The sequence below is a fragment of the Coturnix japonica genome, chromosome 5 (genome assembly GCF_001577835.2).
Source record: "Coturnix japonica isolate 7356 chromosome 5, Coturnix japonica 2.1, whole genome shotgun sequence".
NCBI classification, from domain to species: Eukaryota; Metazoa; Chordata; class Aves; order Galliformes; family Phasianidae; genus Coturnix; species Coturnix japonica.
Window position 1 is genome coordinate 1,405,496 of NC_029520.1, and position 14,202 is coordinate 1,419,697.

Consider the following 14,202-nt stretch of genomic DNA (forward strand, 5'->3'; position numbering starts at 1 on the left):
ATCAATGTGTGACTTAATCCAGCATGACCCCAATAAACGTGTGCCTGGGCTGGGTATGCCCTCATCCCCCTACTACCTAGCAGGAACTCAGGTGTTCAAGTGCTCCTCTGCACCCAACCCATAGGGCCCCATACATTCCCACCCCCAGGCATTCAAACACAGGGACAAGGCTTAACTTGCATGCATTTAATTTATTGTCCTCAACTGTGACACATGGGCTGCGTGCAGCATGTCCCTAGTGCAGGGGGATGTCACCAAGGGAATGGAATGATGTGACACGTCATGGGGGCTGCAGGGACAACATGGGATTGGCATCGATCACTGGGGTGGGGAGAGACTGTGGGGTATAATTGGGGCTGGGAGGGGAACACAGGGTGACCTTACAAGGTGCGGTATGTCTGTATATATGTGGGAACACATGGGATGCCCCTAAATACACAAGGTAAAAGCCTGTCTTTGTGGCAGGATCCAAGACATTCCCCTCCCAGAGATACCCCCAGCTCTGCTGTGCCCCATGGTCACATAGATGACTCCTGTGCCCCCTCACCTGTGCATCAACTCATGTCCCCAGGTGTTTCCTGGGTGCCCTCAGGTCCTACCCACGCTCACAGATGAGCTCGACAACGCTGTGCTCCATAGGGACAGGGTCGAGGCAGCGGTGGGCAGCACTGGCAGCCACCTCATCCAGCAGCCCCTGCACCACACGCTCATCAGCAGCGAAGCGCCACAGGTAGAGCTGTAGGTAATGGCTGTCCACCTGCACCTGCTGCAGTCCAAAGCGCCCCAGTGTCCGCAGCCGCACACACTCCAGCAGTGTCTTCAGGCTGATCTTGATGATCCCTGTCAGCACTGACACCTGGGAAGTGGGGACAAGTGGCATAAGGGGATGCCCAATGCAGGGAGGCCTTATGCCACAGCTACGTGGGGATGGGAAGAATTAAGAGACAACCCTCACCCTGGTCCTCAGACCCCAGCAATGCCCTGAGGTCAGGGATGCCCTCAGTTGGGCTGTTGGGAGTAGGCCTCCCTCATCCTGGTCTGCATCCCAGGGACCTCCCTCAATCCAAGACAATGCTTGTCCTGGGCTGGGGAACCCCAGAACTTTAGACATGGGGACACCAGGGGCATGTGACAGGTAGACAAACAGATTTGGGACCTCTGGGATGTGGGGACATGGGATTCCCTCAGGGATACTGGCAGGTTCCCATGCCTCACCTTGTTGAACTCAACAGGGCTGAAGATGTCAATGCGTTCGGAGAAGAGCTTCTGGATGTTGCTGAGCAGGTGTGTGTCCATGGGGGCACTGAGGATGGTGACAACAGCATGATCAGGAAGGCAGAGACAGGCAGAGGGCAAAGGAAATATGTTGTGAAGATCAGGGAATGCAGGGATTGTCAGGGAACAAGGGAAGGAGACACAGAACACAAAGATTGTCAGGGGATACCAAGACATGAAGCACATGGGAGTCACCAGATGATACCAGGATTGCTTGGGGATATGGGAATGGAGGGGAAAATGGAAACAGCTAGAGAAGATGGGAATAAACAAGGGATACTTGAACTGTTTGGGGATGCCAAAGGAGGTGGACAGAGATCAAGAGAGTTTGGGATGTGAAGATGATCATAGAGACATGGGGACAACAGGGGAAAGTCAAAATATTTGGAGATACCAAGACAGTTGGGAAGGCATAGGGATGCTCATGGACATGAGGACAAAGGGGTGACCAGGGGTAACTGGGGAGTGACCAAGAGGTGGCCTGTGGCACAGGGCTGACCTGGGAGTGTAGCTGGGGGCGTAGCGTCCTGGAGCCCGTGAGCTGCTGTACACAGAGAAGGCACGTCGGCTCGAGTCGCTGCTCTGTGCCCGCCGCACTCCCTCCTCAAAGAGCTGCCCCACCTGCAGCATCACATCAGTGTCAGCATCTTCCAAATCCACCCAAAGTATCCAACCAGGATCCCTCAAAACCTTCTGAAACCCTCCTAGTCCCTCTGGGATCCTTCCAAACCCCTCCAGATCCCCTTAAAACCATTTAGGATCTTAATGAGACTGCGGGGTTGCTCTCTAGACCTTTCAGGGATGTCAGCCTCTCCCAGTCAGAGACCCTCTGGAACTCAAAAACCCTCCCAGGAACATGTGGGACATTCAGGGGACACCAGATTCAAGAACACCAAGGGACTCCCCAAGGACTCAGTGTCACCCTAACCTGGACGTCGATGGCAGTGATGTCCTCAACCACACGCTTCATGACAGCACGGACATTGCGAGGCTCAACGGTGCCCAACCAGTCCCGTGTCTCCACGCTCTTCCGCAGCATCTGTGCCACCGCAGCACCCTGAACCTGCACATAGTGGTCGAGCAGCCGCTGTGCTGCTCCCCGTGCCTCAGCACACAGCGCTGGTCCTGGAGTCACCGCTGGTCCTGTGTCCTGGAGGTACAAAAGATGCTCTCTGGGCCACGTTGTCACAGCTGGGAAGAATCAGGGTCCCCTCTTAGCCATTCTGAGGCCAACAGGGCAGCTGGGGGGCTTACCTCAGGAGGGAACTGCTCATCAGTAAGGGTGAGGATGTAGCTGATGGTGGTGGCTTCATAGTCAAGGCAGAGACGAGCAAGGAGCAGCAGCAGTGCTGGGGGTGCTGCAGGGGCACCTCGTTCAGCTGGGCTGTCAGCAAAGCCCCGAGCAGTACGGCAGAGCCAGCGCACAAAGGCCACCACCAGTCCTTCACGTACAGCCTCGACACAGAACTCCCCCTGTGAGCAAAAATGGGAGAGTTACACCCCAAAATACCACACCCACACTCCAAAAAGGTGTCGCTGCACCATTAAAAGCTTCATCTGCACCTCACAGAACTGACTGGGCACTGATGTCATGCTCATGTCACCATACAGACATGACTGTTACCAAAACCGAAGGGTTTTGCCTCAAAAATACCACTCAGGGACCATGAAAAAGCTCCCCTGCATCCCCAGAAATGCCCTTGAAGTTCAATGTTTCCTCCATAGACCCTAACATCCCCTCACACACTTCCCCACTGTCCCCCCTCAGCGTGAGCTTTGCAACCCCAAATCCATGCTGTGCAAGCTCCAGTCTGCCCCAGTGACCTTTAAAGAGCTCAATGAAGTCAAATCTGCCCTCTCCAATGCACAACCTGCCCCATGCAATCCCCAAACCACCCCAGTGACCCTCTCGCTGCCTCCAAGCTCACCTTGAAGTAAGGCAGGCTGGCAAAGGCAACATCCCTGGCAGTGAAGAGCTGCACATAGGCCAGGACAGCCTTGAGCTGACCAAGAATGGAGGAGGAGAGTGTGGCCAAGAGGTCAGGCAGTCCAGGGCCATCCTTGCCAGGAGGTCGGGGTGCAGCCAGAGCCTGGCGCACATCACCCAGGCACCCCAGAAAGAAGGTCTGCAGTGCCCGCAGGTAGCGGGCCACCCGTTCACGTGCTGCTCGGGCCACCAGTGCGGCACCTGCTTCAGCCCCAGCGGCGGGCAGCAGCTCAAGGAGAGCACGGAGGCGACGATGGAAACGGTCAAGCGCCCGCACCAACAGTGAGGTGTCACCCAGACCCCGCTCCAGGGCCAGGCGCCGCTCCAGCAGCTCAAAGTAGCGGGTGGTGAGAGTGGAGGCAAAGGCCTCTAAGCGGCCATCCCCAGCCCCAGGGTGCCCCTCAAAGAGGCTGCGGTACGAGGCCGCAAGGAGGCACAGGTTGCTCACAAAGGCTGAGCTGCCACGGTCAACAAAGTCGAGGATGTCAGAGGCGGGAGGTGGCGTGGAAGCAGTGCCAGAAGGGTCAGATGGCGGCAGCTCGGCCTCCAGTGCAGCCAGCTCGGCCTCAAGGCGGGCTCCAGCCTGGCTCAGGAACTCCTCACATAGCTCCTCGGGTGGTTCCTCCAGCTGCAGCAGCATCTCCACACACTCGGTGAGTTCCTTTGGGTCCAAGGTGTCTTCCCTGGAGAGAGGGAAGGGATGATGGGGTGAGTTGGGAGTGGTAAGAGGTTCCAGAATTAATAGTGGCACAGCAAAAAAGAAGGAAAAGCAATCGAGGTCCATCAGTCGACCTCAGAGTCCATGACAATTACTGAATAACAGTCATCAGTAGGTTCCAGAGTGAACACATTGAAAAAGAAACAAAACCAACACCCACACCATTTCCTGGAGCTGCTGTCAGTCAGCTCCATAGCAAACACACCTGAGGCGTGCACGGAGGCGCTGGGCCAGCTCAGCCATGATGGAGTGGCTCTCATCCTCAATGGCCCGGAAGGAGGGCAGGTGACGATAGTGGCGCAGCACAGCACGAGCTCGGGCGTAGCAGTGCAGGGCCCGTGCAGGATCAGCTCCTGGTGCTGCCCACCGCCGCAGCCGCCCTGGCACCTCCACGAGGGATTGCAGCTTCCGCAGCAGCGCCTGCACCCCTGGGGGTGGTATCAGGAGCACAGTTAGGGCTGGGGCCAGCATCGGAGGGATTAATTGACAGGGTGGGATCAGGAACCTCATCTGCCCTTCTGGGATTCCCCTATCCTTCAGATCTGCCCCTCAGTACCCAACACCCTCCCCCCTAAACCACCTGCCTAATAACCCCACATCTACCCTTACTGCATCCCTAATTCCTAGATCTTCCCCACCATCCCCAGAGTTCCCCACCTTCAAGATCTACCCCTCCACACCCCAGGTCTGCCCTCTTGTGGTCTCTCTCTCCCCGTACCAGCCAGCTGAGCACCGCGGCGATGCCGGTCCTGCAGCGCAGCACTGACACGGGCACTGGAGGCACTGATTGCTGCCATGTTGGAGGCCAAATCATCCATCTCAGCTTCCATGCGCCTGAAGTCAACCTTCATCTTACGGATAGTGTCTGGAGAGAAGAAACAAGATACATATCTCATACTGCTGGGAGCTCTCTGGTCCTCAAGATGGCCTGTGTTTGGTCCCTACCAGGTACTCACCTGTGGCAGAAATGAACTTGTTGTAGTTCTCATAGAGCAGCGTTTGCATGTCACTGTCCAGAGCGCGGATCTCCCTCCCCAGCGTGGCTTCACGGGACAACAGCTCCCCCAGGCGACACTCACTGCGCACCTGAAGAACAGCAATAGTGCTACAACCTTCCCCTGGCCTTCATACACCCTGTTGGCCCACCCAGCACCTCCAACAGCCTGGAATCCTCAGTCCCCACATCCAACCCCCTACATGTGCTTATGGGATTATCAAGTGCTCCTTCCCAGCTCTACTCGCCCCATAGTGCCATCCAGCTGTTCCTATATAGTACTAAGCACTACGTGGGGAACTCATCCCAATGGCATTTGGGAATGCTCTCCCAACAGAAGCTCAGGTGCAAAGGTTTCCATAGGCAACATCATAGGGTCCATCTGAGGCCATAATGGGGCCCTGGACACTGAACTAACACCCCAGGAATGCCTATGGGGTCCATAAAGAGACCTAATGTACACCTTGGATTGAGGGGGGGGTTCACCAAGGGGAGCGGGTCGTTAAATGTTACCTTGGTGAGGAAAACTTCCGGGTCGAAGTGAGGCCCGTTGATATCAGCAGGGTCCGGGGCTGCCTCCGCCGCTTCGGCCACAGACGGCCCATAATACCGCTGGAGCGGGCCGTGGGGCCGCCGCCATCCGCTCCCGCTCCCTGTTGCGTTGCCAGACTCGGAGCTGCCCCCAGCCTCGCTCCCCGTCCCCGCCGCTTCCACCTCCGCCATGACGCCCACACTTCCCGCCCCCCGACGTCACTTCCGGCGAGAGGCGCTCGTCACCACAGCGACCATTCGAAAGCATTTTTAAGGACGATCAGTTTATTCAATTGAATATTACTCAAAAATAGCCTACAAACAATAAGTGTGTGCGTGTGTCTGCACCTTCACAAGGCCCCTCTGCTTTTATGTGTGATGAAAATCCTTCATTTATGATGCTTTAGCTACTCTGGGTCTAAGTGTATTGGGATCCAACCAGAGGCAAGTCCAAGAGGAGTAAAGAAGCTTTAAATACCATTCACAGTTATAATTCGGGTCATTGGGTCATCTCTCCTTATCATCTATCATGGTACACTCCAGTTTTGAACACTGTTTGGACAGATTAATTACCAGTATTATTAATTACCAGTATTGAACAAAGAAAGCAAATCAGTCCGTATCTTCAGAGACAGATATTCCTTCTTTTCTTTCTAGACGGGACACCTGCAAGATCAAAGCAAACAGACTTAGCAGAAATGGACAGCAAAACGTACACTAGCAGAGGTGAACAGTTGTGCTACTTTTGTGGTAGCTTGGTGACGTAATGTGGCTGAGCAAGGAGAAAGCACCAAAGCTATCTCAGGAGAACTAGAAAGGAAGGTAAGGCTGTCCCTTTCCAATGACAAATGTCTGATCTGATTAGGCCATAAACTACAACTAACCCATAACAAGAGAAAAAATGAACACAGGGAAATGCTCCTCACACAGACACATCTTAATAAGACTGGCCTTAAGACTTAGAAGAGTTCCTTTACATTTAGTTCATTTACTGTTATGATTAACATCATAAATAGCTTCAGAGAAGATTGCACAAACTGGGCTACCTTCCAAGATAGCAACGACATGATGGGTTGGAAAGTCCAAGTCTCAGCTCTGGAAAGTGCAGTTTTATGTTCCCACAATATAAAGGTAGGGAAATCATACTGTAAACAGATGATTCATATCTTCATTACTTCAAGTAATGATTTTCCAGCCTTGCAGAAGGTTATCCATCATAAATATCACTTCAAGTTTCTGCTGCCCAAATAACAGATTATTCCCCAAGCTTGACCTGTAATTTTCAGCAACTAATTGCAATGGCTAATACCCTTGCATGCAAAAATGCTACTACATACAAAACTGAGTTAAAGGCTAACAATATTGTAGATCATTACAAGATCTTAATCATGTTTCCTGTAAGCATTAAATTGCATTTTGGTCCGGATCCTATAAAAATATTTTACATAACTCTCTTGATCTTTGGTGAAGAAGAGTTCAAAACTGTGAGGAAAATATGCAGACCTACAAAACAAAAATGCTACACATGGTAGATTTTAGGTTTTGGGGTGAGGAAACACTATTACAGCTTTGCATTTCACAGACATGTTGATTAGCATTTTATTGTATGTATAAATGTGTTCTTAAAAGCAGCTGAAGTGCAAAAAGCACTAAAAAGGGAGTTTCACAGGAACTGAGCTTACCCCATTGAGAGAGCATTAAATACAAACATCGAAGAAGCAGAAGATGTTTACCTGGTTATCTATGCACCTAAATTGCCAGGACCAGGTGGTGTTATAAAGGAAAGGCCTCAGGTCAAACCGGTTGTCATCTGGGCTATAGTTTTCAGCATGGTAGGAAGGAGTGAGGGTGGTCATTTTATGCCTGTTCTGTGAATATGTCCTGAAGAAATGCTTAACCTTCGATGCCACCTGGTGTACAAAGAATACAGCTTTCAGTCAGCCAAACTTCCTTAAAATTCACTATTTTTTTATTCACTATTATTTTTTTTATACCTCTCTTGGAGTACAAGTTTCCTTCCACAAATTAATCAGCTTAAGGAACATACTGTATGGTCCAGCCTTTGCAATCTTCCTTAATTTACCATAGATTGAGAGCTCTGCATATGTCATCCCCATATCCGCCTGAAATCACACACAGAAAGTCAGGGAAAAAAAAGACATTGGAATCTCTGAAATATGAGATTTCAGAACCTTAAAGGAATACATTTGATTTGGCTAGTTAAAGCATGTCATTCCAGAGAACAGTTTGTTCCTTTTCCCTTCTGGGAGCTCACATGTAGTAGATGTCAGTGCCTTCCTAATGAAGAACATCCTATTATCTTCCTAATGGCTTTGAGACATTTATTACACACTCAGCGATAAGCACAGATACATACAAAAGCAAACAGCAATTGGACAAAAAAAACAAGCATGGGGATAAAGCTTACCAGAGCATTTCTAAGTCTCTGCCTATTACCTCATCAGTTTGAGATGCTTGTCCATCTACCAGGGGCTCTAACTCTGCAGTAGGTGGAGCTGCCACAATACTGTAAGAGAAAGAAGAAAAAAATCTATCCAGAACACAAGTTCTTGCATACAGTCACTCTTAAGGCTGCTGGCATTTGCAGCCTTCAGCCATTTAAGATTGGTCTTGTGTACACAATCACTTGAAAACAAAAGGATGAGCAGAAGACTTAACAGCATTTGCAAATGTTACTACAACTCATCTAGTAGAAAAGAAACACAAACAAATCCACAAAACACACAGCGTGCAAATACAGCCACCAAGCATCACTGCTTCACCGCTTACCTTTTGAGGGCTGAGAGCTGGAAGTTCTCAATGCAATACTGTATGAAGCTCTTCAAATCAGTCTTACTGATTCCACCAATGGGATTGATATCAGCGCTCGAACAATCATACTTGGTCAAGTAACCTCGAAGACTGAGCAAAAGTTTTACAAAACAATGATGTAACATCTTAAGCTTCTGAAAAAATACATCATTTTGCCACTATACTGGTAATAGTTAACCAATTTCACTGCTATCAGTAACTTTAAAAACACAACTCTTCTGTACGTACTCTTCTGGAATTTGGTGGCATTCAAGAACTGCACTGATTTGTTCCCTAGTTTTATATCTTTAGCTTTTACCAACCTTTCATCCACATTGGCTGATCCTAGCACCAGAAGCCCCCCTGGCATCCCACGAGTCCAAAGTGTCAGCTGAGCAAACAGGTAGGCAAGGACCATTCTTACTCTAGCCTACACATCAAAACAAAACTTAATATTTAAAAGCAATATATATTCCTAGTCATATGCAGTTAGCACCACAATGAGTTTAGGTCATCACAGTAATTCACAGGTAGGGCCCCAGCACTACTGCTACCATTTAGAATGTCATAGAAAGGGTGTCACCTGATTTAGCAGCCTACATGAAACACACCTGCACATTCTGCAGTGCCAGATTTTCTCTGCTGCTCCCTCCGTAGACAGCAAAGCAGGGAGTTCGACCTGTCACCATGCTGAAAATCCCCACAATAGCCTTCACAGCTGCATCTATGTTCAGGTTGATGTGATAACTGAGAAGAGTTCAAGCAGAAGTGACTCAGCTGGTGAGGCCTGACTACATAGAAAGCATTAAAGTCAAATAAGAAAACATCAAATGATGTTTTTTAAGGCTGCTTCCAACTCAGATCTGGTAGGAAAAGTCTTAGGAAAAGCCACTATATTCCTGAGTCTGTTTCCAGTTTTCTTTTATCAAATGCTCCCACCATGCCTCACGTTCACGCACTTAAATAACATCTGAAACGCTCACGTTTAACACACATACACATTGCTCTCCTTTTTCCTATTTTAGGTTTTCAAAGTTTTATATGCACGTTGTTGGGGTTGTTTGTTTTTTCTTGCCAGAACATGAGTTTTCCTATCAGTTCTCAATCTCTACCTGCCTATTTGCTCAGCCAGAAGTTTAGCCCTGTTGCAAGTGTCCTGGGAGGAGTTCTCGCTGGCCATATAGCAAGTAGTAAAGACACGCTTGCAAAACTCTCGGGGATCCTCAGGGATGTAGGTCTCATCATGCACAATCCTGCGTGCATCAGCCAGCACTTCTGCATCTGAAGGCAAAACAATAAAGCAGTAGTAGATATTGCGCTCTTGAAATCATGATAAACCAGAAACCCAAAACTACATCAGCCAACAGAAACTGGTCTCAGTTTCACAACCAGTTCTAAACTAACTTGTTAATGGCTGACATTAACAGACATCATTAGCAAGAAACGCGTATCTACTTACTTCCATTCTTGACTGCCAAGCAAACCTGGTGGCACATAGAGTACACTATGCAAGCTGTAGCAGAGCTGTCAATTCCACCACTAAGAGGCAGAAGAAACCCTGCCTTGAAAACAAAGTGAGAAAGAAGTTCCAAAAAGTGAAGTTAGAAAAACGTGCGTTTCACCTCAGAAACACATTCTGGTAAGTGAATTAAAAATGAATCATAGCAACCCGTATTGCCTGTATACCACAGAAGAAAGTGTTTGTAGTAAGAACAAAAAGCAGTTTTTACCTGCTTGCTGCGCCTTAAATAGTCCCAGAGCCAACACGCAGGACCGAGGCTGAAATCACAGAATACACTTGTTTCATGAAGGTTATCAGAAGAAAACTGAGCAAATCAACTTTCAGTTCTTCCAATGAGATACTTTCTTAAATATAAATAGAGGTATTGTGTTCATCTCCATTAGCTTTAAATAGTTATAAAATTGTTTTCAAGCAACAGATTCAATGGACTTACCAGATCTCCTCCCCAGGACTGTGATGCCTCCACTGGATTGGCACAGAGATGGGTACAGCAAGATCATCAGAACACGATAGAGCAAAATTCACTTTTATCCTGGGAAAGGGATTCACTTTACTTGCCTAAACAACAATATAGAGGAGTTGAAAAGACAAATTCTTATGTAACATATGCCTATAAAACTGTAGATATATAAAATGTTGGGGGGGGGGAGGGGAAATCATGCAAATTTTTTTTGCAGTAACTATTCAAACTTGGTAGAGTTTAAGAACAATGTCTGTAAAGAACCCTTACTGCCAAGTTCCGAGATGAAATCTCTGCTCTGTAGCTTCGAACATCTTCCAAGTCCAGTGTGGCAACCAGCACCTCCTGAAACATTGGGGAAGGAAAATGCACGTGACTTTTTCCAATGCTGCCCTTTACAAGTCATCTCTGACTCAGATCACTATCAATATCACTAGATATTGTGTAACGTCTTGAGCATAAACCCTGCTACCTTCAGCTGTGACTTCAGTTACTTATAGGCTGAATGGATTACCACATCGTCGAGTGAAAATTGAGATCCTTGTGCAATTGTCTCTCCATTCATAGAAATCATGGCACAACCATCGTAATACAGACGATCGCCATCACAGCCTTTCTGGTTAGACAAGATATATATTCCACCATTCTGGGAAGAAAACAAACAAGTAGACAAAGAAATTTTCAGCATATAGTGACTATAGTACCTGATAATGTTAAAAGACTAAATGTTTTTTCTCTGCCATAGCCACCAAGCTCATGGGAGAAGAGATTGTGTACCTTTGCTGTGGCAGAATTCACCAGATCCACGCGGGTATGAGCTTTCCGCAGCACATGGTGACTGCCTGAAGAGTTAGTGAAAATCTCCACACCATCGAGTCCCATTTCAATATGAGGGCTGGCAAAATAAAAGGCAGGAAAAAATCCAGCTGGCAATCACTCTACACTGTAGGTACCATTTAAAACCATTAACAAATACATGCATCCTTTCCCTCCTCCCCACCTCCGACTCCTCTATCTGACCTTTCTTAATGCGATTTAATTATTGGGAAGATCTTTAAATTGTAGCCTAAGTAATGCAAGAGCCTAAGCTCTAACTTGACAACTGCAACATAGCTCTATTTGTCTATGGAAACGATGAGACTTACTACTACTTTCTTTCTGGCAGATCCAAGGTATGTTTCAATTTACTTTCTATTTCTTCTCCTTTACCTGTTTGGTGCCCAGAGCTCTTCACATATTTCTGTCCCTAGGCAGGTATCTTCAGTTGCCAGCACTGCATCCCCAAAAGGAACAGTGTCCTGAGGGAAAAAAAAACCAAGAACATCCTCAGCTCTATGGTTGAATCAGAGGTTCAGGCTGTGATTAATAGTTTCCCATACACTTCTAAATACTAACAAAAGCGAGGTTAAATTAGCCTGACAACTATCACTGAAACCACTGAATTTGTGACAACTGACATAAGGATTTAGTGTTCTACCACCTCATAAAGTTAAAAAGAACCCATTAAATACTTACCTGTCCTGTCACTTCCTGAATTATCCTTGGTAGAAGATATTCCTCTACATGCCTGAGGTTTATAAACAATGAACACATAGTTATAAAAATCATAAGGGTGAATAAAGAATAATTATTAACTAAACCCAATGCAGCTGTACTGATACACTGCAATAGAGATTTCATTCCTTCTGCTGCAGACACAGATGAAAAGCTGTGCTTTTTAAACACAATTTAACAGTAGCCAGCCTACCTTGCTTTGTTCCATGGGGTAAACCATCGAAGTTCTCTATAGTTCCCTGCATTTGCCAATGATATTTTCGGTCTAATTAAAAGAATTTTCCTTGAAACAAAAAATAAAGCAGAAAGGGGAATTAAGACCTGATGTGCTTTGTGCTGCAAAAGAACATAAAGAACCGCTTACTTATTTAGAAAGATCACTCGGCAATTGTAGCGAACGTTTCTGTGCATAACAGGCCTGCAAAAGTAAGGAGAGAAATTACCAAAGGATAAGCTCATTAGATTAAATGTTCAAAAAAAATACAAGAACAACAAAGAACTTCACTACAGAATCTATTGCACTACACAACGACTGTTAAAACTTCTACATTAGATCAATAGAAGGAATTAAATATAACAATGTATTAAGTTTTAACTTCTACTGTTTGCAAGTCTTATTTGCTGGCCCTTTTTTCAGTCACAGATACACCCCATGGCTACCAGATTGCTGGTACACCTGAGAAACACAGCCCACACCTATACTATACTATACTATTGGCTGGCCCAGCTTAACCACACTTGACTCCCTCCAGTACTACTAGACTACTTCAAAGCGAGAAAAAGGAATCCTAATATGTTTATTTACAATGATACCAACACCCTGTGCTCAGCATTGATGAGGCCACACCTCGAGTACTGTGCTCAGTTTTGGGCACCTCAGTACAGAAGGGAACTTAAGGTGCTGGAGCAGGTCTAAAGAAGGGCAACAAGGCTGGGGAAGGGCTTGCAGAATCTGCCCGATAGGGAGCAACTGAAGGAACTGGAGCTGTTTAGTCTGGGGTAGAGGAGGCTGAGGGGAGACCTGATTGCTCTCTTCTAATCTGAAAGGTGACTGCAGTGAGAGCAGACATAGTCTCTTCTCTTTGGTGACAGGACAAGGGAAAATAGCCTCAAGTTGCACCAGAGGAAGTTTAGGTGGAGTATCAGGACAATCTTCTTTATGGAAAGGGTTGTTAAGCCCTGGAATAGGCTCCCTATGGAGGTGGGTGAGTCACCAACCCCAGATGTGTTTAGAAAACATTAGGATGTGGTGCTCAGGGACATCATTTAGCAGAGGATTGTTAAGAGTTAGGGCAGTCTACAGTTGGAATAAAGCAAAAGCAGTTATGTATAGTTAGAATAAAACATGAATAGCTGTAAATAGACAGCCAGAAAATATCTCTAGGAAAAACTCAGTAACTCTGAGGCCTTCAGTCAAGATGTTAAATACTGAAACTTGCCACCAGAACTCCACAAAGAAACAAACTCCAGATAGAGATGCTGCCTTAGTGGTGGTCAGCCCTTAAATGGGATCTAGGAGAGGTGGAATCAAGCTCCATCCCTTCCAGGAGCACAACTGAATTCCCTTCACCTGTGCTCCCACAGCTGACCTGACACTTGCCTCAATGGTTAATCAGAGGTTCAGGCTGTGATCAGCAGTTCCCCTCACAGTCAGCGTGGTTAAGTTGCAGTTAGATTTGATGATCTTTCAAGGTGTTTTCTAACCAGAGCCCTGACGATCCAGAAGCATCTGCTTATGCTCTCAGAGGGCTCAGCCCTCCATCATAGCTACAGCTGGGCACTGAACACTTACATTCCCACGTCACAGATCATATCCTGAGCAACTGGAGACTTCAAAAGCTTTGCCAGCACTTGAAATGAGTGCAGGAGTGTGTCGGACTCATAGTAGTGATCTGCACAGCCATAACCACTGCGTGGGCAGGGGAAAAAAGACAAGATGTAGGCTGTATTAGCACTGTGATCATGGGATGAAAAGCTCCCAGTGCATATAACTGATTGTAGACAGCAATGCAAGGGCCCTTACCATATCTCGAGCTCAGGGCCGAGCCTGTACCTGGCTCCTTTACTCTTAGCGATGCTAATACCTGCAAAACAATTAGTTTAAGCAGGAAGGCGGACACATGGCTCCGACCCACTCGGACCCGCCGCCTCCACCCCGCTCACTCCGCAGGATCCTCTCGGCGTTGCCCTCGAAATCTAAAGCCCATTGATTGAGGGCACAGGCGGCCACGGTCACAGCCCGACCCATCGCAGCTCCGCAATCACAAACCGGAGCAGGCCGAGCTTCCGGGGCAACCGGCACTATAACACTACCGGGGAGGGCAGCGGAACAGCCCGCCCCTAAAGCCGC

The 14,202-nt window shown here is 47.6% G+C and overlaps 2 protein-coding genes across 2 annotated transcripts; both read right to left on the reverse strand.

Annotated features, from left to right (window-relative positions):
• Positions 1 to 171: 171 nt before the first annotated feature.
• On the reverse strand, positions 172 to 5,730 carry VPS51 (VPS51 subunit of GARP complex). Its single transcript, XM_015863356.2, has 10 exons — positions 5,488 to 5,730; positions 4,937 to 5,066; positions 4,699 to 4,845; positions 4,186 to 4,408; positions 3,204 to 3,945; positions 2,530 to 2,748; positions 2,204 to 2,425; positions 1,775 to 1,896; positions 1,216 to 1,303; positions 172 to 856 (listed from the first exon to the last, which is right to left on the reverse strand). The coding sequence occupies exons 1-10, from the start codon at positions 5,695 to 5,697 to the stop codon at positions 596 to 598; spliced, it is 2,364 nt and encodes a 787-aa protein (XP_015718842.1). The 5' UTR covers positions 5,698 to 5,730; the 3' UTR covers positions 172 to 595.
• A 39-nt stretch (positions 5,731 to 5,769) lies between these two features.
• Positions 5,770 to 14,190, reverse strand: NADSYN1 (NAD synthetase 1). Its single transcript, XM_015863357.2, has 21 exons — positions 14,016 to 14,190; positions 13,876 to 13,936; positions 13,645 to 13,761; positions 12,217 to 12,270; positions 12,046 to 12,135; positions 11,814 to 11,865; positions 11,508 to 11,596; positions 11,076 to 11,193; positions 10,813 to 10,944; positions 10,569 to 10,643; positions 10,272 to 10,396; positions 10,047 to 10,095; positions 9,776 to 9,878; positions 9,429 to 9,597; positions 8,928 to 9,063; positions 8,640 to 8,746; positions 8,296 to 8,427; positions 7,963 to 8,032; positions 7,500 to 7,628; positions 7,239 to 7,415; positions 5,770 to 6,171 (listed from the first exon to the last, which is right to left on the reverse strand). The coding sequence occupies exons 1-21, from the start codon at positions 14,098 to 14,100 to the stop codon at positions 6,118 to 6,120; spliced, it is 2,124 nt and encodes a 707-aa protein (XP_015718843.1). The 5' UTR covers positions 14,101 to 14,190; the 3' UTR covers positions 5,770 to 6,117.
• Positions 14,191 to 14,202: the final 12 nt, after the last annotated feature.